At 48.0% G+C, this 25,874-nt stretch overlaps 1 protein-coding gene across 1 annotated transcript in view; it reads right to left on the reverse strand.

Moving 5' to 3' along the window:
• LOC140428722 (uncharacterized) overlaps nucleotides 1-25,874 on the reverse strand; it is a 95,652-nt gene that overhangs the window by 16,862 nt on the left and 52,916 nt on the right. The window contains exons 6-11 of the mRNA XM_072515445.1: nucleotides 23,787-23,899; nucleotides 22,885-23,113; nucleotides 21,028-21,308; nucleotides 16,777-16,898; nucleotides 12,786-13,064; nucleotides 1,372-1,519 (exon numbers count right to left, since the gene is read on the reverse strand). Of these exons, the coding sequence (XP_072371546.1) occupies nucleotides 1,372-1,519; nucleotides 12,786-13,064; nucleotides 16,777-16,898; nucleotides 21,028-21,308; nucleotides 22,885-23,113; nucleotides 23,787-23,899 (1,172 nt within the window). The remainder of the gene's footprint in view (nucleotides 1-1,371; nucleotides 1,520-12,785; nucleotides 13,065-16,776; nucleotides 16,899-21,027; nucleotides 21,309-22,884; nucleotides 23,114-23,786; nucleotides 23,900-25,874) is intronic.

Genomic DNA, 25,874 nt, shown 5'->3' on the forward strand with positions numbered 1-25,874 from the left:
AAACTCCACACGGACAGTGACCCAGGGCTGGGATTCAAACCCGGGTCCTCGGCGCTGCAGTCCCAGTGCTAACCACTGTGCCACATACCGCCCCAGGCTCTGATTTGATACCTGAAGGTGATGTAATTTATTACAGCACCCCCACACGGGGACGTGAAGAAAAATCAACTCAACCAGAAGATGTGGGTGAGGGAGGCCGACGAGTGGTGCTTCCCCCAGTCGAATAGGCTCATCAGGGTTGATCTTAAACTTTGTGCAATTGTGTAAAATGGATCATAACAAATTGGCGGTCCATATTACCTCCCAAGTTTCATCTCTATTGAAGTGACAGGTCAAAATCCAGTCCACTTGGGCAGCACGGTGGAGCTGTTGCCTCACGGCGCCGAGGTCCCAGGTTCGATCCTGGCTCTGGGTCACTGTCCGTGTGGAGATCGCACATTCTCCCCGTGTCTGCGTGGGTTTCGCCCCCACAATCCAAAGATGTGCAGGGTAGGTGGATTGGCCACGCTAAAATTCCCCTTCATTGGAACAAATGAATTGGGTACTCTAAATTTTTTTAAAAAATCTAGTCCACTTGCAGGTTGACACAATGCTATTGTGGGGGAGCTGTCAGCAACCATGGAATCAGACCCCAGCACTAGGCAACAGCAGGAAGGCAGGGTTGGAACAGGAAGATACCAGGGGCTGGTTTAGCACACTGGACTAAATCACTGGCTTTGAAAGCAGACTAAGGTAGGCCAGCCTCCCCAAACAGGCGCAGGAATGTGGCGACTAGGGGCTTTTCACAATAACTTCATTTGAAGCCTTCTTGTGACAATAAGCGGTTTTCATTTTGTGAGGGGCTGTTTAGCACAGGGCTAAATTGCTGGCTTTGAAAGCAGACCAAGGCAGGCCAGCAGCACGGTTCAATTCCCGTACCAGCCTCCCCGAACAGGCGCCGGAATGTGCTGACTAGGGGCTTTTCACAGTAACTTCATTTGAAGCCTACTTGTGACAATAAGTAATTTTCATTTAGGAGCTTGTTTAGCACACTGGGCTAAATCGCTGGCTTTTAAAGCAGACCAAGGCAGGCCAGCAGCAGGGTTCAATTCCCATACCAGCCATAAGTGATTTTCATTTCAGAATGGATGAAAGTTGAACTCAGTGGCTTTTTTTTCTGGTTCAAGGTTCTGACAGTGGCTTAAACTCTGAACCCGTTTGGAGTTTTCCAAAAGTACTGAGCAGAGAATATCATAGAATGAGACAGCACAGAGGGAGGCCATTTGGTCCTTAATGAAATCACCTTGAAGCCATTCTCGATATCACTGCACAATGAAACCGGGCCAATGCACCACCGCGCTCACCATGACAAGTAACATGCTTTTCACTCACATGCGTACAGGCACATTGGTTTTCAGCACAAATTTGCAATTCACATTTCAAGTAGGTGACGTTCTTTGCAACAGACGCCTCGACTGACAGCAACACCAACGAGGAATCTCCATTGTGAAAAATAGACACCCCTTCGGATTTTGGACACCTAATGGAGGAAATAAGACAGAGTGAATACCTACTGGATTAAAACATTAACCATGCTTTACCCCATAACATTTTCTCCCATCCTCTTCTGAAGGACCTGACTAGGGTCTAACGGGCAGTGGAAACCATGCGATCCTTGCCCAAGTCTTCATCTATGCACCTAGACAGAGTCAGTGGACTGTTCAACGTCAGCAGGCATCACAACCAAGTCTCGTCTTGTTTTAAAAGGTGTTGGCATTGGTTCAATGGTTAGATTTTTGCCTCTGAGTCAGAAGGCCATGAGTTCAAGTCCATTTTCAGACCTAAGAGTATAATCAAAGCTGATAATTCAGAGCAGTACTGAGGGAGTGCTACACTGTTGGAGGTGCTGTGCTATGGGTGATCCGTCCACCTTCATCAATAAAACAGACATCAGCAAATAAAAAGATTACTTAGTCATTCTCCCATTTTGGTGAAAGCTTGCTCACCTGGAACATTAACTCTATTTTTCTCTCCACAGATGCTGCCAGACCTGCTGTGTATTTCCAGAAATGTTTGTGTTGATTATCACATTGTTTTTTGTGGTTCCTTTCGATACACTAATTGGCTGCTGCCTTTCCTCCCTATTACAAGAGTAACTACATCTCAAAAAGTAGTGGACCTAACAGTCCGAGAGAAATAGATGAGCAGATACGCAGGCCCCCTAACAGTCTGAGAGAAATAGATGAGTAAATATGCAGGCCCCATAACAGTCCGAGTGAAATAGATGAGTAGATTTGTAGGCCCCCTAACAGTCCGAGAGAAATAGATGAGTAGATATGTAGGCAAATTTCAGAGAAGTGGAAAAATAATCGGGTAGTGATAGTGGGGATTTCAACGTCCCCAATATTAACTGGCGTAGCCATAGTGTGAAAGGTTAGAGGGAGAGGAATTCTTAAAATGCATCCAGGAGAACTTTTTAAGCCAGTGCGTAGGAGGAACTACAAGAGAGGGGGCAGTCCTGGACCTAATTTTTGGTAATGAAGCTGGGCAAGTGGTTGAAGTATCAGTGGGGGAGCATTTTGAAGACAGTGATCATAACTCAGTTAAATTTAAGATGGTTTGGGAAAAGGATAAGGATCAAAGTTCGAAACTGAGAGAAGGCCGATTTTAATGGGATCAGATATGATTTGGCCATAGTGGACGAAGAGCAGACACTTTTAGGTAAACCTGCGACAGAACAGTGGGATGCATTCAAGAAGGAAATAAGAAGAGTAAAGGGCCAACATGTTCCAATCAAGAAACAGGGTGGAACCAACAGATCCGTAAACTCTGGATAATGAGGGATCTACAGCATTGGATAAGGAGAAAAAGGGCTCAAAACAGCAGAAGCCTTAGAGGTGTATAGAATGTGCAAGAGGGAACTTAAAAAGGTAATTATGAGAGCAAAAGGAGGACATGAAAGGATACTGGCAGGTAAAATAAAAGAAAATCCCAAGTTGTTTTGCAAGTATTTTAAACGTAAAAGGATAATGAGAGAAGGAATAGGACCCATTCAAGACCACAGTGGTAAATTGTGTGTGGAGCCGGAGGATGTTGGTAGGGTTCTAAATGAATACTTTATGTCAGTGTTCATTCGTGAGAGGGGCAATGTGGGTATAGAAATCGGGGAGAAGGACTGTGATAAAATTAAATAACATAGACAGAGAGGAGATTCTGAGTGGTCTAGCATGTTAAGTAATGGGTTAAAAGCCATTGCAATTAGTTGTCTCATTTATGTTAAGTATCCATTAATTGACACTGATATGTAAAGGGGCTTCAGGTGGCCTCTGTCAGATGATGTGTAGTTTGAGTTTTGTGCAAAGTCTGTTGGAATGAAATAAATGTGTGTTGGTGAAAAAGGAACAGAACTCTTCATATCACAGCAACTAAAATGTCTAATGTGGCAGGCTAAAAAGTAGACAAATCTCCAGGGCCAGGTGAAATTTATCCCAGGCTGCTGAGTGAGGCAAGGGACGAAATAGCAGGGTCGCTGGCAATAATTTTCAATTCCTCTCTGGCCACAGGAGAGGTGCCGGAGGACTAGAGGGTAGCCAATGTGGCACCATTATTCAAGAAGGGAGAAAGGATTAAATCAGGAAACTACAGGGCAGTCAGTCTAACCTCAGTGATTGGGAAATTATTGGAAAAATTCTGAGGAACAGAATTAATCTGCAGTTGGAGAGGCAGTGGTTAATCAAGAATAGTCAGCATGGTTTTGTTATTTTATTGAATTTTTCGAACAAAAGACCAGTTGTCTAGATGAGGCCAATGCATTTGACGTACTCTACTTGGACTTAAGCGAGGCCTTTGATAAGATCCCACGTGGGAGACTGATAGCGGAGGTCAGAGCCCATGGGATCCAAGGAAATTTAGCAAATTGGATTCAAACATTGGTTAGGTCACAGCTAGAGTATTGTCTGCAGTTCTGGAATCCACATTATGGGAGGGATGTGATAGTACTGGAAAGGGCGCAGAGGAGATTTTCCAGGATGTTGCCTGGGGCTGGAGAGTTTTAGTTCTGAGGAGAGATTATAATAATAATAATCGTTTATTATCACAAGTAGGCTTCAATGAAGTGACTATGAAAAACCTAGTCGCCACATTCCGGCGCCTGTTCAGGGAGGCTGGTACGGGAATTGAACCCGTGCTGTTGGCCTGGTTCTGCATTACTAGCCAGCCATTTAGCCCAATGTGCTAAACCAGCCCCGGATTAGATAGATTTGGATTGTTTTCTTTGGAGCAGAGGAGACTGAGTGGGGACATGATTGAGGTGTGTAAAATTATAAGGGGCGTAGAATAGACAGGCATAAACTTTTCCCCTTGATGGAGGCCAGGTGCATAGATTTTATGTAAGGGGATGGAGGTTTAGAGGGGATGTGAGGAAAAACATTGTTTTTTTAAAAAATATTTTAATTCTCCTCCTTTTTCACATTTTCTCCCGCATTTGCACCCATCAACAATAAACATTAATGAGCAAGATATGTCAATCCCCATAATAACAACGATCCCATCCGCCCACCAACCCCCAAACATCAGCCCGCATGTTTACTTAAACAAATGATAAAAATGAATCAGGGATTACCCATAGTCACCCTTAATCTACACAGCCACCCTCCCCCCACACCCCTCCCCCCCCCCACCCCCCACCCACCACCCCCCAACTAATGATCAATGTTATCCAGTTCTTGAAAGTGCATAATAAATAGTGCCCATGACTTGTAGAACCCCTCCGAGCTTCCCCTCAGTTCGAACTTAACCTTCTCAAGGGTCAAGTATTCCAACAGGTCCCCCCGCCACGCCAGGGCACTGGGTGGAGAAGCTGCTCTCCATCCCAGCAGGATCCGCCTTCGGGCGATCAACGAGGTGAAGACGATGATATCTGCCTCCGCTCCCGTTTCCAACCCTGGCTGGTCCGACACCCCGAATATGGCCTCCTGGGGACCCGGGTCCAGTTTCACACGCACCACCTTGGAAATTACCCTAAACACCTCCCCTAGCTTTGGACAGGACCAAAACATATGAACGTGATTAGCGCCCCCCCCCCCCCCCCCGCCCGCCCCCCCCCCACGCAACGCTCACACACATCCTCTACTCCTTCAAAAAATCGGCTCATCCTCGCCCTCGTGAGGTGCCCTCTATATACCACCTTCAGCTGTATCAGCCCCAACTTCGCACATGAGGTGGAGGCATTCACTCTCCGGAGCACCTCACACCAGACCCCCTCTTCTATAACCTCGCCCAGCTCTTCCTCCTACTTTGCTTTGATCCCTTCCAGTGGTGCTTTATCCTCTTCCAAAATAGCTCCGTACACCGCTGACACTGCCCCCTTCTCCAGTCCCCTTGTCGTCAACACCTCCTCCAGCAATGTGGAGGCCGGTTCCTCTGGGAAGCTCTGTATCTCCTTACTGGCAAAATCATGAACCTGCATGTACCTAAACACTTCTCCCTGCTCTAGCCCATACTTCGCTTCCAGCTCCCTCAATCCTGCAAACCGACCCCGAAGAAACAAATCTTTTAGCGTCTTAATCCCCTTCTCTTCCCATTTCCGATAAATTCCATCCCACCTCCCTGGCTCAAATCTGTGGTTCCCCCGAATCGGCATTTCCCTTGACCCTAAACCCAACCGGAAGTGTTGGCGAAACTGCCTCCAGATTTTCAATGAAGCTATTATTACCGGACTCCCTGAATATTTCCCCGGAGCTATCGGGAGCGGCGCTGTTGCAAGTGCCTTCAGCCCCGACCCCCTGCACAAACTCTCCTCCATTCTGACCCACTGAGAATCAACCCCTCTGACCCAGCTCCACACTTTCTTCACATTGACCGCCCAGTAGTAGTACAACAGGTTCGGGAGACCCAAACCCCCTGCCTGCCTTCCCCTCTGTAGCAGCCCCTTTCTCACTCTGGCCACCTTCCCTCCCCATATGAATGAGGTAATCCTTCCCTAAATCTCCCTGAAAAAGACTTCGGCAGGAAAATCGGTAGGCATTGAAAAATAAACAGGAATCGCGGCAACACATTCATTTTAACCGCTTGTACCCGACCTGCCAGTGACAGAGGAAGACCGTCCCACCTTGCCAGATCGGCTTTCACTTTCCCCACCAAACAAGTGATGTTGTACCTGCAAAGCCTCCCCCACTCCTGGGCAACCTGCACCCCCAGATACCTAAAATGAGTCCGTGCTCTACAGAATGGCAGCCCCCCCACCCCTGCCCCCACCCCCGGCCGAGACACCATAAAGTACTCACTCTTGTCCAGGTTCAACTTGCATCCCGAGAAAGACCCAAATACCCGCAATAGCTCCAATATTGCTCCTATCGACGCACTCGGTTCCGACACGCACAGCAGCAAGTCGTCGGCATAAACGGACACCTTATGCTCTATCCCCGCCCCGCACTATTCCTTTCCATGCACCCGAACTTCTCAATGCAATGGCCAACGGCTCAATCGCAAGTACAAATAGCAGGGGGGACATAGGACATCCCTGTCTCGTCCCACGGTGGAGAGAAAAGTATCTCGAACTGATATTATTTGTGCAGACACTCGACTTTGGTTCCTTATATAATTGCTTTACCTAGTTCACAAACCTTGGTCCAATCCCAAACCGCTCCAGCACTGCCATCAGGTACCCCCATTCTACCCGATCAAACGCCTTCTCGGCGTCCAATGCCACAACTACCTCTGTTTCCTTTCTTTCCGCCGGTGCCATAACAACGTTCAAAACCCTCCTAATGTTCGAAAACAGCTGCCTCCCTTTCACGAACCCCGTCTGATCCTCCCCTATTACCTTCGGGAGGCACTCCCTACCCGCCAGTATCTTCGCCAACACTTTTGCGTCCACATTCAGAAGTGATATGGGCCGATACGACCCACACTCCGTCGGATCCTTATCTTTTTTTAGCAACAGGGAAATCGATGCCTGCCCCAAAGTTTGCGGCAATAACCCCTTCCCTATCGCCTCCTCAAACATCCCCACCATCAGGGGTGCCAACCTCTCCTTAAATTTTTTTATAATATTCCACCGGAAACCCATCCGGCCCTGCCATCTTCCCCGACTGCATCCTCCCAATCGCATCCTTTATCTCCTGCTCCACTATTGCTCCTTCTAATGTAGCCCTGTCCCCCTCCCCTAGCCTCGGGTACTCCAACCCATCTAGAAATTCCTGCATCTCACGGTCTCCCCCAAGTGGCTCTGACTTGTACAACCTCTCATAAAACTCCTCAAAAACCTTGTTAATCAGCACTGGAGCCACCACCAACTTCCCTGCCCTATCCCTCACCTGAAGAATTTCCCTTGCCGCTGCCTCCCTCCGGAGTTGACCTGCTAACATACTGCCTTATCTCCATGTTCATAAACTGCACCCCTTGCTCGTCTCAGTTGGCGCACCACCTTCCTGGTGGACAGTCGGTCGAAGCTCGCCTGTAGTTCCTTCCTCTTTTCCAGCTTTCCGGGTCCCCATACCTCCTATCTACCTCCAACATCTCATCTATTACCCTCTGCCGCTCCAACCTCTCTTTATCCACCCTGGCCTTAAACAAAATTACCTCACCTCTCACCACCGTCTTTAGAGCCTCCCAGACGACTGCCTTCGACACCTCGCCCGTACAATTGAAACCTAAATATTCCTTAATTACCTTTTCAAATTTCTCACAGAACACTTGGTTCCCCAAAAGCCCCACATCCAGTTTCCACCCCGGTCTCTGCGCTGCCCCCTTCTCCAGCACCATATCCACCCAATGTGGAGCATGATCTGACACTGAAATTGCAGAGTATTCCGACCCCTTGACTCCAGCCAGCAAAGCCTTCCCCACCACAAAAAAGTCGATCCGCGAGTATACCTTATGGACCGCTGAGAAAAATGAGTACTCCCGTTCCCATGGGTGCAGGAACCTCCAAGGGTCCACCCCTCCCATTTCCACCATTAGCCCAGCCAGCGCCTTCGCCCCCCCCCCTGATGGGACCAGCGAGCGCGGCCGTGATCTGTCCAACCTTGGCTCCTGCACCAAGTTCCAGTCCCCCCCACCCCCCCCCCCCCCCCCCCACCCCCCACAATCAGCTCATGCGTGTCCAAGTCGGGAATAGCCCCAAACACCTTCCTCGCGAATCCCACATCGTCCCAATTGGGACCGTATACACTTAATAGCGCCACTAATCACCCCTCCGGTGCCCCTGCCACAATCACATGTCGACCCCCCTGATCTGCCACCACCTTCTCCATCTGGAAGCGTACCCTTTTGCTGACCAGCACCGCTACCCCTCGAGCCCTTCCATCAAATCCGGAGTGAAACACTTGGCTAACCCAGCCCTGTTTAAGTCTCACCTGGTCCTTCACCCTCAAGAGAGTCTCCTGCAGCATTGCTACATCGGCTTTCAAACTTTTAAGATGTGCAAGCACCCTCGACCTCTTGACCGGACCTCCAAGCCCTCTCACGTTCCACATGACTATCCTTCCTGGGGATCTCTCACCACCCCCCGCCCCCCCCCACCTTTCTTATCCACCATCACCATACCACCGGGCCCTGCCCCATAAGCCTGACCCACCCCTGTCCATTGTTAACATCGAACCCCTTCCCCCCTCACAAGAACCCCCCCTACAAAAACATCCCCCAACATCCATCCCTCCACCCCCTCTTGCTCGCCTCATAGGCCCATTAAAGCCTACTATCCAGGCTCCAACGTCCGCAGCCCTCCTCTCACCTCACCCCCGTTCACTAACTGACTTTAGTTAGCTAGCGCGGGGGTGCCCTTTCTTTCTTTCTCCTCTGCATTCACCTGGGACCAGGCTTCAACCTTCTTTCTTCTTCCTAGGTGGGAGCCATCCGACGTGGAGCACCCTCCCTACATAGTGCCCTAGCCTTGGCTCCCCCCGCCAAGACCTCTCGCCCCCTTCCACCCAGTCCCATAGAAAGAAACACCAAAACAAACCCAACAATCCAACCCCTACAATTCACAAACATAACATTTAACCGTCGCAACACAGAACGCCATTAACTTGAACTCTGTAACAATGCAAAGAGAAGTAAATTTCAATACAAATCAGTAAAAAGAAAGTTGTAACATTTGAGCTTTTTCCAGCCGCTCAAACACAGTCCACAGTCTCTCTTCCAGTTCGGCTCTTCACGTCAGTCCCAAGCCTTCTGCTCTCACGAACGCCACAGCCGCCTCCGCTGTCTCAAAATAAAAGTCTTTGGCGTTATATGTTACTCTCAACTTCGCCGGGTACACCACACCAAATCGCACCCCCTTCTTGTACAAAGCCGCCTTCACTCGCCCAAACGCCGCTCGTCTTTTTGCCAACTCCACCGTCAAGTCCTGGTAGATCCGAACCACAGTACCATCCCACAGCACCTCACACTCCTGCTTCGCCCAGCTTAATACTTTCTCCTTCATGCAAAACGTATGGAAGCAGATAATTACTGCCCTTGGCGGCTCGTTCACTTTGGGCTTCGGCCTTAATGACCGATGAGCTCGGTCTAGCTCGTACAAGGTGGGGCTCTCACCTTCCCCCATCAGCTCCGCCAACTTCTTTGCGAAGTATTGCGTTGGCCTTGGGCCCTCTGTCCCTTCGGGCAAGCCCACAATTCTCAAATTGTGCCGCCTTGAGCGGTTTTCCAAGTCTTCCAGCTTTGCTCGGAGCCCTCTGTTAATCTCCACCACCCCCGCAGCTCGTCCCCCATCGAGGTGACCTGGTCGCTGTGTCGTGTCACGGCCTCCTCCACCTCCTTCATCTTCTCGCCCTGCTCTCTCACCTCGGCCGATGCCTTTGCCACCTCCACCCTCATCAGGCCGATTGCCTCCTCCACCAATGACCTCAACACAACCGCCACCTCTTTCCTCAAGGCCTCCATGTGCCTCACCAAATGTTTTTCCAGCTCCACCACCATCACCTCGGCCATCTTCTCCACTGTAAGTAGTGCGGCCCCGCCTTGCAGTTCGGCTTCCGCCATCCTGTCAACATTTTTGCTCGTCTTCTCCTTCGGCGGCGAACCCGCGTTTCCTCCTTTCTTCGACGCTGCTTTTCGCATCCTTTAGCGGCTTATTGTTTTTTATCTTCTTTCCTTTCTCCTCTCTCCCCCTTCACCCTCCTGTCCTTCATCAATCTGACATTCTTTTTTTTGAAAAAAAAGGGGAGAGAAAAAAAAAACCTTTCACCAAACTTCCTTAAACCTTCTTTCTTTCTCCTCTGCATTCACCTGGGACCAGGCTTCAACCTTCTTTCTTCTTCCTAGGTGGGAGCCATCCGACGAGGAGCACCCTCCCTACATAGTGCCCTGGCCTCGGGCCTGCCGCCTCGGCCTCCTCCTAGCTCCGCCCCCGCTGCTCTGACCTGCCGCGCCGGGCCCGGCGCCTCAGCCCCCGCCGCCCGACACCAGCACGGGGTTCTTCGCCGGTTTTTAAACCGGCCCCGCTGGCTGCTCGTGGCGGCCCCGAAGGCCAACGATAGTCGGGGAGTGCGTGAGGACTCAGGGATTTCCCCGAAATCGCCGCGAATCGCGGCCACCGGAGGGAGCTCTTGTTATTGCGGCCGCCCTGCTCGCCCACGCCACCGGAAGTCGGAAAAACATTGTTTATCCAGAGGGTGGTGGGAGTTTGGAACTCGCTGCCTGAAAGAGTGGTGGAGGCAGAGACCCTCAGAACATTTAAGAAGTATTTAGATGTGCACTTGCGATCCCAAGGTATACAAGGCTTTGGGCCAACTGCTGGGAAATGGGATTAGAATTTGACTGGCACAGACACGGTGGGCTGAAGGGCCATTTCTGTGCTGTATGACTCTATGACTCTAAAGTGCTTTTGAAGTCCTAAGGTGATGGATGAATCTCTGTGTATGCAATTGAAGGTCATTTTATTCTTTATCTAAATGTACTATATTTATTGCATATTAGAACCTGTTTTGAATGTTAGAAATGCTATTTAAGAGGGCAGCACGGTGGCGCAGTGAGTTAGCCCTGTTGCCTCACGGCGCCGAGGTCTCAGGTTCGATCCCTGCTCTGGGTCACTGTCCGTGTGGAGTTTGCACATTCTCCCCGTGTTTGCGTGGGTTTCACCCCACAACCCAAAGATGAGCAGGCTAGGTAGATTGGCCATGCTAAATTGCCTCTTAATTGGAAAAAATGAATTGGGTACTCTAAATTTAAAAAATTAAAAATAATTTTAAAAATGTAAAAAATAAAATTAAAATAATTTTTTTTTAAAAATGCGATTTAAGCTCACATTTCTGTAAACTTAAATTGACAGCCTTGGTCCTTCAACTGGGGCCTCAATAATAAAAAGCAAAATCAGGTGTCACGCAAGAGGGGAGTAGCCACACTTTGAATTGTATCCAAGCTTTTCTGTGGAATGGACGGATGAAATGGGTGAGCTGGGATGGGGAGGGAGAAATTAAAAATATTGATAGTAGTGTGTGGATTCATGTGTGTGATTATTAGCAATCCTTAGTCAAGCAAAAGACCATGTGTAAGAACATTAAAGTAGTAAACCATGAGTAAACCATATTGTGAGACAAATAGTGTGTGGTTAAATTCTATTAAATATAAGGCCATATGAGTAGACTTCAGTAGAGATGAGCACATGCCCCAAGACATAAAATTAGGCAATTACATTCTGACAAAGGCAAACGTTTTGGGAGTCCTGTGTACACACATTCAAGTCTATTTGAAGTGGGACGGCCAAGCAGACAATATGCCAAAAGAAAAATGAATGGATTTTCATTCGTAGATACCTCATCCCTTTCAGATTCCCTGTCTGTGATCTGCTGTCGATCCACACTCACTACATCTGTCCCTTGGCCAAACACTCTGTGCCTGTGTGGCACAACCCTGCCCTCACACACACATAAGCCACTCAGATCGAAAGGACACAGAAGCGTGAGCTGACATTGATCAGAGGACCTCGGTACCAGCAGTACAACAATGCCCTTCACGTCACAAAGTTTGAAATTCTACAAAGAAGGAGAATTAACATTTGCACTAAATCCGCATACACAATCTACTCTATTCAAGAGCTGGTTACAACTTCCACATCCAGTGCAATCAAAGCGATTCAGAGGTTCGACTAAATTCAACACCTTAAGGCGTAGGACAGAAAGGTATGGGTGTAACCCTATACCTTCCATGGTTCAGAGCCTCAGTGGAGTACTTCAATGATGACATCTACATGTACTCCATTGCCGATCCTGTCACAATACGGTATTGGTTTGTAATTTTAATATAATTTTAATTTAACATTGTGTTTCCTTTGATATCCCATTCATCACTTTCCTTTTACCTGCTGGATTTAATTAATAATCTTTATTATCACAAGTAGGCTTGCATTAACACTGCAATGAAATTACTGTGAAAAGCCCCTAGTCGCTACATTCCGGCGCTTGTTTGGGTACGCTGAAGGAGAATTCAGAATATCCAATTCACCTAACAACAAGACTTTCGAGACTTGTGGGAGGAAACCGGAGCACCCGGAAGAAACCCACGCAGACACAGGGAGAACGTGCAGACTACGTACAGACAGTGACCCAAGCCGGGAATCGAACCTGGGACCCTGGTGCTGTGAAACAGCAGTGCTAACCATTGTGCTACCATGCTGTTATTCTATCATTTTTACTACACGATTGTTACACGTTTGCACATTCTGAACCTAATTATTTGGTCTGTATTTGATTTTTTTCAACATATGACACACTGCAGTGCAACCTCCTGACTGTGAATGTGTTTCTTGAATAAAATACCGCCGTTATTGGTAATTGAGAGTCATCAGTTCGAACCTTCGTCCTTACCCGTCTTTGATTAGCTGGTCCCCTTCAGGTACATGTGATGATGACATGGCCCGGCAGCTCTTTATGAAGAGTTGAGGGTTTCTAGCCAGTCCTGACTGGATGCTCACAGTCACATTCAGACTTTCATTTTCGTGAAATGTAAAAGACCTCCGTTGCCGAATCATGGTCACATTTAAAGTTTCGTTTTTTGCAAAAGACGCAGATTGATCATCATTCAAATGTGCATAGTCGACCAGGAAGGATCCTTTGACTCCACCTGTGCTGTAAATTATTTTGTACCTGCAAGATTTTGAGGATATATCAATGCGTTCAGCACATAAAAACAACTGACAACATCGACAAAACAGCATAGAGCATGTATCAGTCACAATTCCTTCTGCTAGGATACCGGACCAGATCCTATTTTACGTTAGGCTATCGGACGAGAAACCCCAAACAATTTGCAATTTGTAAAACTGTTAGGAATGGATACTTCATCCCAGGAGTGATGTCTCTGACCAATAGGTATCTTTTTCATGAAAAGAAACTTTAATTTAATCAATTAATCACATTAACATCAAAGAAATAGCTTTACCATTCACAGTTGAACAGATTTTAAAGAAAAGTAAAAATCTTTAACTCACTATCTACATCTGCCACTGTAGGGCGGGATTCTCCGTCCCCCTTGCCGGGTGGGAGAATCGCCGGGGTCAGCGTGAATCCCGCCCCCGCCATCCTCCCAATTCTCCCACCCCCCAAAAACCGGCCCGCGCGAGTCGTACCGCCCGCTTCGGAGAATGGCGGGGTCCAGCGCGACTCAATGGGCGCCGGGGGCACTCAAATTCTCTGGCCCGCGATGGGCCGAAGTCCTGCCCGTCTGTAGCCGGTCCCGCCGGCGTAAATTAGAGTAGGTCCCTTACCGGCGGGACCTGGCGGCGCGGGCGGGCTCCAGGGTTCCTGGGGGCTCGTGGGGGGATCTGACCCCGGGAGGTGCCTCCACGGTGGCCTGGCCAGCGATCGGGACCCACCGATCCGCGTGCAGGCCTGTGCTGTGGGGGCACTCTATTTCTCCGCATCGACCGCTGTGGTCCTCCACGATGGCCAACGCGGAGACGAACCCTCCTGCGCATGTGCAGGGATGGCGCCAGCATGCACTGGCGCTCCGCACATGCACCAACTCACGCCGGCCAGCGAAGGCCCTTCGGCTCCGGCCGGCGGGGCGCCAACCACTCCGGAGCGGGGCTAGCCCCTGAAGGTGTGGAGGATTCCGCACCTTTGGGGCGGCCCTACGCCGGAGTTGTTCATGCCACTCCTCGCCGGGTACGGGACCCCACGACCCGCTGGGTACGGGAGAATCCCGCCCTATATAGTCCAACAAAGCAACCCAATACAGTCCAAAATCCACTTAGAAATAAAGTTAGCAACCAGGGTCACTTGCTGCTCTTTGTGCAGATCTTTGGAGAGAGACCCCTTTCAGGAACACCCTGAAAATTCTTCTGTCTTGTCAGACTCAAATCCTCAACCTAAAATCTTCTAGCAGCCTGCAAACTACATACAGACCTGGGACGGGATTCTCCGACCCCCCGCCGGGTCGGAGAATCGCCGGGGGCTGGAGTGAATCCCGCCCCCGCGGTTGACGAATCCGCCGGCACCGGATATTCAGTGGGGGCGTGAATTGCGCCGCGCCGGTCGGCGAGCCCCCTCCCCCGGCGATTCTCTGGCCCGCGATGGGCCGAAGACCCGCTGCTGGAATGCCTGTCCTGCCGGCGAGAATCAAACCACCTCTCTTCCCGGCGGGACTAGGCGGCGCGGGCGTGCTCTGGGGTTCTGGGGGGAGGGGCGGGGGCGAACTGGCCACGGGGTTTGCCCCCACGGTGGCCTGGCCCGCGATCGGGGCCCACCGATCCGCGGGCGGGGCTGTGCCGTGGGGGCACTCTTTTCCTACCGCCTCGGCCACAGTCTTCACCATGGCCGACGCGGAAGAGACACACCCCCCCTGCGCATGCGCGGAGATGACGTCAGCAGCCGCTGATGCTCCCGCGCAGGCACGGACTTCCGCCGCCCAGCAAAGTCCTTTCGGCCCCGGCTGGCGTGACGCCAAAGGCCTTTCCCGCCGGTCGACGGCGCGCCAACCACTCCGGCGCGCGCCTTGCCCCTCACGGTGAGGGCATGGCCCCTAAAGGTGCGGGAAAATCCGCTCCTTTGGGGCGGCCCGACACCGGAATGGTTCACGCCACTCCATCCCGCCGGGACCCCCCGCCCCGTCGGGTAGGGGAGAATCCCACCCCTGGTTCCTCCCATTAATTACTTCATTTATATGCCAGTAAGGGTTTTTAAATAACATTACTGCCACAAATACAAAATATAATATATAACACTTTCCTACATTGATCACACGTCCTGTGGATATTACAGTAACCTGCATCCATACAGTTCCATTAATGCAGTTAAACGCCTCAGGCTGCATCAGAGGAATGTGACCAATCAAAATTTGGCATTGAATCAAATAAGGAGATATTGGGACAGATGATCAGAAGTATGGTCTGAAAGATTTTAAGGAATTTCTAAAAGGTGGAGGGAGCAATGGAGAATGGGAGAGGTTTAGGGACGGAATTCCAGAACTTAGAATCTAAGATCCTGATGGAGCGATTGAAATCGGGGATGGGAAATAATCCGGAATTGGAGGAGCGCAGAGGTCTCGGGGAGTTGTCTGGAAGGAGGAAATTACAGAGGTACAGAGGGGTAAAAGCGTGGAGGAATTTGGCAACAAGAATGAGATTTTAAAATGGAAGTGTTGCTAGACTGGGAGGCAAGGGGTGTTATCAAGCACCGGGGTGATGCGAAAACGGGACATGATGGATACGGGCAGCAGAGCTCTGGATCCCCTCTGAAGTTATGCTCAAGAACTTGGGGAATAGGCTGTCTGATAATGACTGGGCCGTTACACAATGTCATGAGCCATGCAGTATTCTACAGCTAAGACCTTCATCCTTTTACGACCATTTTGTTCCCTTGCTGCGATCATTCTGAGATCAATTAGAGATCAACTGCCATCAGTGTGAGATATTTGTACATGTACAACACCAGTTTAGTTTGAACATTTTCCACGTAAATAGCAATTCATAGAAAATTCGCCCCAAAATGTAACATTTTGCTTTAATGGTAAAAACTGGGCGGCATGGGCTGGTTGGGCCGAAGGGCCTGTTTCCATGCTGTAAACTTCTATGATTCTATGATTTGCCATTTTGTTTTCACATTTATGGGCACAGAAGTGTCCGGGTCCTTTCAAAAGTTTTAAAGTCTCCCCCCCACAATGTTGCTCTAAGTCATCCAAATGTATTTATTTCTGATAATTTGACCATTTACTTAGTTATGAAGTTAAACTTTACTTCAAATGTTTTAATTCTAACTCCTTTGGTCAAGAGAAAAGTGCAGAGGTTTTACTGCAAGACCAACACAGTTGTTGCTATGTAACTGGCCAACATGAAGACACAAGTGTTATATTACTCTTTGGTAATATTCCGTTACTCTTTGCTTTATCCAGAAAGGTCTGATGGTGTGATTCTTAAGAAACCACCAATCTTCATTATAAAGCAAAACAGATTTATTGAACAACAAATTGATTAATATTGAGTTTGCACACGCTACAGAACTATAACTAGTAATCAAGTAATCCATATTAAAGTATTAACTAATTTAAACTACACGTGCTAACTATGCTGTAATCTCTCTCTCTAACACTCTGATGTCTAGTCAGTCATGGTTGGAAGAGACCCAAGATCCTTTGAGTTCTCATATATATAGTGGAATCTGGTATTGCCCTCTAGTGGCTGTGTTACACTAAAGATGTAATCATTAATCCTTTACATGTCTCTATATGTACATATCACTACAACAAGGAGACTGGATAATACCCTTCTCCCACCCCCACCTCCTCCACAATGACCCACAGATAACTTAATTTTGATGTGTTCGCATCATTTAGATGTGTTGCTTCAGAAACTGCACTTACGTCATTTCTTGTTCAGAAGTAACTGAGAATTGACAAACTGCGATGTTGGGCCCTTCCAAATACAGGCGTAAAACTTCATTTTTCCATTCTAGCCACAGATCCGTGATGGCAGCAATGATGTTCTGCAATATAAGTGACGACAAGGAAAGAAAGTGACTTTTATTCTTATTCCTGGTAACCTTTTATTAATTCAAGGGATGTGGGCTTCGCTGGCTAGGCCAGCATTCACTGCACATCCCTAATTGCCCTTGAAAAGGTGAAGGTGAGCTGCCTTCTTGAACTGCAATAGTCTATGTGGTGTAGGTGCACCCACACTGCTGTTAGGTTCGGAGTTTCAGGATTTTGACACCAAGGCGGTGAAGGAACGGCGAAATATTTCCAATTTCAGAGCATATTCTGCACCCTTGCCACCTTCAGTGCTTCCTCCAAGTGGTGTTCAACATGGAGAAGTACTGATTCAAGAGTATGTAATAATTAACAGGAGGTTCCCTTGTTTGATTGATGTTTGACCTGGTGCCATGAGACTTCATGGGGTCCCGAGTCAATGTTGAGGACTCCCAGAGTAACTCCCTCCTGACAGTATACCACTGTGCTGCCAGCTCCACTGGGTCTGTGCTGGCGGTGAGACAGGACATCCCCAGGAATAGTGACGGTGCTGTCTGGGACATTATCTGTAATGCATGATTCTCTCAGTATGGCTATATCAGGTTGTTGCTTGACTAGTCTGTGAGACAGCTCTCCCAATTTTGGCACAAGCCCGCAGATTGTATTAATGAGGACTTTGCAGTCAACAGGGCTGTTTTTGTCGTGGTCACTTTCTGTGCCGAGGTCGATGTTTCATTCCCTTTTGTAGATTTTGTAGCAGTTGAATACAACTGAGTGGCTTGCTGGGCCATTTCAGAGTCAACCACATTGCTGGGAGTCTGGACTCACGTGTAGGTCAGACCAAATAAGGACGTAGTTATTAGATTTTTAATTCCAGATGTTTTTATTGAATTCAAATTCGACCATCTGCCGAAGCATTACGCTGGGTCTCTAGAATACTCATCCAGCAACAATACCATGATGCCACTGCCTCGCCAATACAGAAAATGGTTTCTGAGGGTGGTTCAGACTCATGTATATTTCTGATTCAATAAAGGAAGAAGAAAGTTTAGTGCGAGTACTGCATAGAAAGAACTTGGGGCGGGATTCTCCAGCCCCTTTTTCTGGGGCAGCGCGCCCCCGCCAGCAGCCGGATCCTCCATTCCGGCAGCTGATCAATGGGGTTTCCCACTGTGGCCATCCCACGCTGTCAGGAAATCCGCGGGTGTGGGTACGCTGCCGGTGAAGCGGAGGATCCCGCCGATGGAGAATCCCGCAGCTTACCTTCCTATCGCACCTTTCATGAGCTCAGGACATCCCAAAGCACTTAATGGCCAATTAAGTATTTTAAAGCTTAGTCATTGTTATACTGCAGGAAACCAATTTGTGCAGAGCAAGCTCCCACAAAATGTTGTAAGATAATATCTAGATAATCTATATTTTTAGCATTGATTGAGGGATGAATATGTGCCAGAACACTGGGGAAAAGACCCTTGCTCCTCTACAGTGCCATGGAAGGTAAATTGAGTTTTGGGTCAATGTCTTGTGTGTGACACCTCTGACGGTACTGCACTCGCGCAGTACTAGTAAAGTAAGTAAAAGTAAAGTCGCCATCGTCCCAGATGACCATAGGCTGCTTTCCCCTTTGAGGAGGTGGGGGAGAGCTGACTGGAGGTGATTTAACCTGAGGATCACCACACTTCAGGCGAGGGGCAAGGTTGACAAGGCAGGGCCTGCAATGTTTGGCTATGATTGTCACCAATGATTCACTGCTGCGTTCAGGGTCATGGAACCTGAAGAGATACCTCCCCATTGAAAATAAGTCCCTTGAAACTGCAGCTAGACTTGAACAAAAGGAATATCTGAAGAATGGTCATTTGGGTGAAGTGTTGAAGAGATGTTCACATCTGCAGAACTATTAACTGATCCACAGGAAAGGATGAGTGAAAATTAGAATGAAGAAAAAACCTCCCCAAGAGAATAAGCCCAAACCTTTTTTTTTATGCCACCCAAGCCTTGATTGAGATTGGCAGCCTTCAAAAACATACCTGTGACTGTTTAACATTAATATGAACAGCAGTATAACATTATAAGGGGCTGTTTAGCACAGGGCTAAATCGCTGGCTTTGAAAACAGACGAGTGCAGGCCAGCAGCATGGTTCGATTCCTGTAACAGCCTCCCCGAACAGGCGCCGGAATGTGGCTTTTCACAGTAACTTCATTTGAAGCCTACTTGTGACAATAAGCGATTTTGATTTCATTTAACATTAATTGGGGATATTAGAGTTGAGCAGTAATTTTCAGATGTGAAAATAACTGATAAATGCAGCACAGTTTAGCACAGGGGCTAAATCGCTGGCTTTGAAAGCAGACCAAGGCAGGCCAGCAGCACGGTTCAATTCCTGTAACAGCCTCCCCGAACAGGCGCCGGAATGTGGCGACTAGGGGCTTTTCACAGTAACTTCATTTGAAGCCTACTTGTGACAATATGCGATTTTCATTTTCATTTTTCAGTATGGAAAGCACAACCGTAATGAATGGAAATGACGCAAACTGCAACTCAAACTGGGATGCTCGAACTGTGTTGGGGATATCGTGCATGATTCACAATGGAGTGACTGAGGTTTCTCAATGCTGAACAATGCAGAAAATGATCACCCCCTGGAATAACGAGAGACAGCACAGATATAAAGTCATGGGAAAAAGTAGCAGAGGCAACATGAGGAAAACCCTTTTCACACAACGAGTGGCTGAGGTCTGGAATGCACCTTGTCAGAGTGAGGTGGAGGTAGGTCCGAGCAAAGCAAAGCAAAGGAAACTGGTCTGTTATCTGAACATGAAGAATATGCAGGGTTAAGGTGGGTGGAAGGCACTGGATGAATTGCCCAGTCAGACAGCTGGTGCAGACATGATGGGCCAAATGGCATCCTTCTGCATTGTAACAATTGTGTGAATCCATGGAACGTATTTTAAGCAGGTAACTAGAGTTAATAAAACCTCTACAAAATAAGCATAGATGGAATGTTCACCATGACAACATGGTAAACATGGAGAAAATCATTTGAAGTTGTCTTTTTAATTATGTCTAATTCATTGTAGCACCGATTTGGCACCTCATCCCATCTCTTCGAAACACTTCAAAATACTCCGCCTGTGAGTTAGTTTCAAGGACATTAATTGTTAAGGAGACCAACCATTTTGGCAACAGTGGCCAGATCATTTGTTTTTGACTGCGTTGGATGAAAAAGAACGTTGGCCAGGAAAATGCAGGATATTTAAAGTTTATCTCAACAAATGGCCCCAACCATCAACTCATCCAAAGACAATACCACCAACAGTGCGGCAGCTAACATTATATGGGGAAAGTTGCAGGAGCACGACCCTGAAACTGCTGTCCAGTTCCCATTAACATAGCTCGACAATTGACCAAGAATTACTACCAGATTCTGAGTTAATTGCAAAGTTCATTGCACTAAAATATACAGTGTAGCCAGGAGGTGAACGTAATCCTAAAGAGCGCAAGGCAACTTAAAGAGTTGGTGTCGCTAGATTTTTGCGTGTCAGAAGGATGGAGACCACATTGTCTCTGAATTCTCGGCTGATGTTCATATCCACTGGGTGTGGTCCTGTTTCCCACTCCCCCTTCACCATAAGAGGTATAACAACCCATAAAATCCTCCCACTGCCTAGAGTTGACCATCCTATTGGCTGCTATGATGTTGGTTATGGCTACCGAAGGAGCCTTCGTTCATGGCTAGAACATAGAACATACAGTGCAGAAGGAGGCCATTCAGCCTATCGAGTCTGCACCGACCCACTTAAGCCCTCACTTCAACCCTGTCCCCTTTACCCAATAACCCCTCGTAACCTTTTTGGTCACTACGGGCAATTTAGCATGGCCAATCCACCTAACCTGCACATCTTTGGACTGTGGGAGGAAACCGGAGCATCCGGAGGAAACCCACGCAGACACAGGGAGAACGTGCAGACTCCGCACAGACAGTGACCCAGCAGGGAATCGAACATGGGACCCTGGCGCTGTGAAGCCGCGGTGCTAACCACGATGCTACAGTGCTGCCCAGGCTAGTCAGACTTCTACAAGGAGTGTGAAGATTTGGTCAAACAATCCGGCTGTTTCGCGTGCACATGCCTTTTTTTTTCACTTACCTGACACAAGTCCTCCACATGCAGAATTCCAAATGTGTCGGGCGTGTTCCTACTGAAAGAACATCCTGTGTCATTTTCAAAGTCGAGAAACTGGATCAGTTTTTCAAGTTCCCACACGAGAGGATTCGTTATCACAGCCTGGGCTCCGCCACAGGGGGTTGTCTTGTTGCCCGGGCAAGCAAACCAGTTGCCATTCAGCCCATTCAAACACGTACACTGGTACATCTCACTGAGGGCTTTGCAAAAGGAGGCACATGTGTTGTTCTCACATGGATCAAAGTCTGTAATGGGGAAAAAAAGATTAAATAAGCAGCTTGGAACTGATATTTTTTGCAAATGGGATAGGTTAATATTATTGCGTATTAACTGAAATGGGCTCAATTGTTCTATTTCTGTGTGCTGGGTAAATTTTGTCCTTTACACCTGTCCTCTACCCCCTCAAAAAACCTAGTCATCCGTGCTACCGCCATATGTGCTCCATGAATTACCTTAAACTGAATGAGACTTAGCCTCGCACATGACGAGGACGCTTTCACGCTCCGCAGGGCCTCAGCCCACCTGTTGGGGGAGACGATTTCCTCTCCTTGCGGAGAGGGTCTCGCTGATCTCCTTGATGCAGATGCAGTTATGCACGGCAGATTGAGAGACATTGGCAACATTGACCAGAGTCCTCTGCATAAATCATAGCCAATTCAGAGACAACTTCTGACTGGGGTGGAAGTATGGAAGTGCTCTCTGAATAGCCTAGCTGGATAGAGCCTCCTGTTGAGAGCTCCCAATAGGAAGTAGCTCCTCTGCCCTCTGTGCACAGCTCCCTGTCTCTCTGTTCCCTGTTCGCCATCACCCTGTTGCGTTACAGCACAAGAATGGGTTGTAACTATAGCCCCATCAGTGATAGCAGGCCTTCTTCCCAGAGGATACCAATGGCTACACAGCCTAATTGTACAGCCAAAATCGTTCAAGAACCAGGGTAATCGGGCAGCGTAATAGAATGTAATTGTTTCTTTTTGTCATTTACTATTCCTTGATGTATTTAAGAATGGTAAACTAGGGAAAGTGTATTAATACAGCTGAAAATGGGGTAGTCACAAAAAAAGAAGTGTTTTTAATGACGGTGTCCGGTCTGCCAGTAACCCGGTTTACAACCACGGGAAAATACTTTAAAGAACTGAACCAGGCCATTTAATAGTTTCACTGACGTGGCGTAATTACCGTAAATTATTTTTTAATATGAAAACACTTTTAAGATGTCCCTTGGGCACCCAATAAATGAACCGGATCTGAAAAGTCGTCACAAACCAGCAAGATGAGTGGAATCCCACAACTTCAGCCAGTGGACATGACCAGTGTTGTGGGCAGGATCTGATCCCCGCAATTGGATGGGGAAGCGGTGGCGTATCGGTAGATTTACTGTCAATCCAGAGATCCAGGGTAATGCTCTGGGGACTCAGGTTCGAATCCCACTAAGGCAGAAGGTGGAATTTTAGTTCCATAAAGAACCTGGAATTAAAAGTCTGACATTGTCAATCGTCTTCAAATAAAATCCATCTGGTTCACTAACGTCCTTAAGGGGAGGAAGTCCTCACCTGGTCTGGCCTATATGTGACTCCAGATCCACACCACTGTGGTTGACTCTTAAAGGCCCTCTGAAATTGTTGAGCAAGCCACACAGCTCAGGGGCAATTAAGGATGGGCAAGAAATGCCAACCGGCCCAGCCAGTGATCCCGTGAACGAATTTTTAAAAAGATGAAAGAGCTCCGCAGAAATACAAAACTTGGCCGTAACTCACTGGCTTTTAAAATTCCCCGCTATTTTGTGCTGTCTTGGACGATGTTGCCCCATGTGGACATTCTTACCTTCGATATTTCCGTAAGACATACGGAGTCCACTGTCTGATGTCAGCGATTGGTTAACGGCAGAGATGAGCAGCGACTTCACGGCAGCGAGGGTGACATTCTCCCCGCTGTGAGTCAGGAGGATGAAGTCAACGATCACGCTGCCTTTTCTAAATCCTTCCACCAACATCGTCAAATCAAGTGTGCGGTTGAAGGTAAACTCTGCGGCTTCAGTCAGCAGCAGAGATAACTGACAAACAGGAAAATACAAGTGTTGAGCAAGACATTTCTTTCAGCAATGCCTGCCTCAGTAGATCTGGGAGCTTGCCTAAGGGAGGAGTGGTGTGGTCACTGTAGCTCTCTGCACATTTCTAGCACTGAGTCAGAAACTCAAACACTACCATCTAGAAGGACAAGAGCAGCAGATACCAGGGAACCCAACTACCTGGAGGCCAGCGTCATATACTGAGGCAGTGCAGCCCTGTCAGTGATGCTGCGTTACCAGTGAGGAGTTCAACCAAGGTACCATCTACCTTCTCAGGTGTTCCCATGGCACTATTCAAAGAGCAGGGGAGCTCTATTGGAGGCCAACAGTTGTCCCACTACCGACGCCGAAGAGCGTATAGGCTTTCCGTTACTCAGGGGTTCCCAAACTGGATTCCGTGGAAGAGCCTCCGAGGGGTTCCACGCCAGGCCGGGTAGATTGCTACCATTTGAGTTTCATGCTTCCCCAGAAATCAGCCTCGGATTGGACGAGCTGGAAACAGCACAAAACGTAAATTGTATCAATCAGGATGAGACTGACAGGGGAGCAAAGGTGAGAATGGGGCCTGTGAGGTGGGGGGTGGGGGAGGGTCTCGGGAGAGCAGAGCCTCCAATTCTTTCTTTCTTTCATTGCTTCTGCATGCAGTCTGACACCTTACCTGGCTTATAAAGAGCTCCTCCAGTCTTCCGTAGGCGAGGCTGGTTTTACTGTTGAGTTCTTGGGTGAAGTTCCGGTTGGTGACCAAAACGGAAGCTCTGAATGCAGGAAGGGCTACAAAAATATACAAATTGAGACAACGAGCTGTTTTAAAACTTGCACGTCACTCCGTCGATTGGAAACTGAGATGCTGCACATTCTAGTCTAGGGAAGGGATAAAATCAGAAGGGGTCCTCAATTTGGATCTGTATTCAGTCACCCCCTGATGAAAAGTAGACATGTATGAACTTTGGGTGACACCGCCCTCCCATCCATTCGACAAATGAGCAGGTTCACCAGTTATCTGGGCTGAAAGGTCAGATTGATGAGTTACCAGAAGGTTAAAATGAGAGAGAGAAGTGAGAAAATAGGATAAATAAATAAATAATCTTTATTGTTACAAGTAGGCTTACATTAACACTGCAATGAAGTTACAGTGGAAAGCCCCAAGTCGCCACCTTCCGGCGCCTGTTCGGGTACACGGAGAGAGAATTCAGGATTCTCAGCTGGTACAGGAATGGAACCCGCGGCGCTGGCTTTGTTCTGCGTCACTATCCAGCTGTCTAACCCACTGAGCTAAACCAGCCTTTTTTTTTCAGGTGAAATTAAAAACTGTATAATGGGAGTAAAGAATTTAAGATATTTTAAAATGCCTGATGAATTTTAAAAGGAATAATTTAGAAAGCCTGGGCATCACTGCTGTGCTATGCATGCGTAATGCGCGTCCTGCGGTTGTGAAAGGCTCTATATAAATGCAAGCCTTCCTTTCATTTTGAATCCTCGCTCTAATCTTCAGTCCTGGTGAAACGTAAACTACCGAAATCTCATAAGTGGCCTTTCCTCTTCACAGACGCTGATCAACCTGCTGTATATTCCCGCTATTGTCGTCTCCCATTTGGATCAATTCCTTGTTCCACAATTTTAATTAATCTACAGACAGGTGAACATACCTGTTACAACAGCAGAGAGAAGTTTGCTATGGGTGCATCATTGTCAGGGTGGTAACATGGCCCTGAGATAGGGTGGGGGTGTGGGCATGGGTAGGGTGCTCTTTCCAAGAGCCAGTGAAGACTCAATGTGCCGAATGGCCTCCTTTTGCACTGTAAATTCTATGAAATTAGCAATTAATTACATTGAAACGCTACTTGGTGGGGGAGTGGAGGGGTTAAAGGACATTCAGGGCTAAATCGCTGGCTTTGAAAGCAGACCAAGGCAGGCCAGCAGCACGGTTCAATTCCCGTAACAGCCTCCCCGAACAGGCGCCGGAATGTGGCGACTAGGGGCTTTTCACAGTAACTTCATTTGAAGCCTACTTGTGACAATAAGCGATTTTCATTTTCATTTCATTTTCATGTTCTTTCCGAAACATTTGCCACATCACAGCTCATGGGCAGCACCGTAGAACACGTGGCTAGCACTGTGGCTTCACAGCTCCAAGGTCTCAGGTTTGATTCCCCGCTGGGTCACTGCTGCGTGGAGTTTGCACGTTCTCACCGTTTCTGCGTGGGTTTCCTCCGGGTGCTCCGGTTTCCTCCCACAGTCCAAAGACGTGGAGGTTAGGTGGATTGGCCATGATAAATTGCCCTTAGTGACCAAAAAGGTTAGGAGGGGTTATTGGGTTACGGGGATAGGGTGGAAGTGACGGCTTAAGTGAGTCGGTGCAGACTCGATGGGCCGAATGGCCTCCTTCTGCACTGTATGTTCTATATTCTATGTTCATAGCCACCTCAGGTAGATGTGGAGGAACTCATGGCACTATTTCAGAGACGAGCAGGGAAGTTATCTTTGGTGTCCTGACCAATATTTGTCCCTCAATCATCACTGTGGGAGCTTGCTGCATGCAAATTGGCTTCCATATTTCTGGCATTGCAACAATGACTACACTTGTACTTAGTGAGTTGTAAAGTACTTTGGGAATCATGAGCTTTTAAAGGCATTACAGAAATGCAAGTCTTTCTATGGCCACGTGTGGAATCCTTCCCCTGAGTTCATCTCCACCACATAATGCATTGCAAAAATGCCTATGATTTTGCCAATTTATTGTATTTAG

The sequence above is a fragment of the Scyliorhinus torazame genome, chromosome 8, assembly GCF_047496885.1.
Source record: "Scyliorhinus torazame isolate Kashiwa2021f chromosome 8, sScyTor2.1, whole genome shotgun sequence".
In the NCBI taxonomy this organism is placed as follows: domain Eukaryota; kingdom Metazoa; phylum Chordata; class Chondrichthyes; order Carcharhiniformes; family Scyliorhinidae; genus Scyliorhinus; species Scyliorhinus torazame.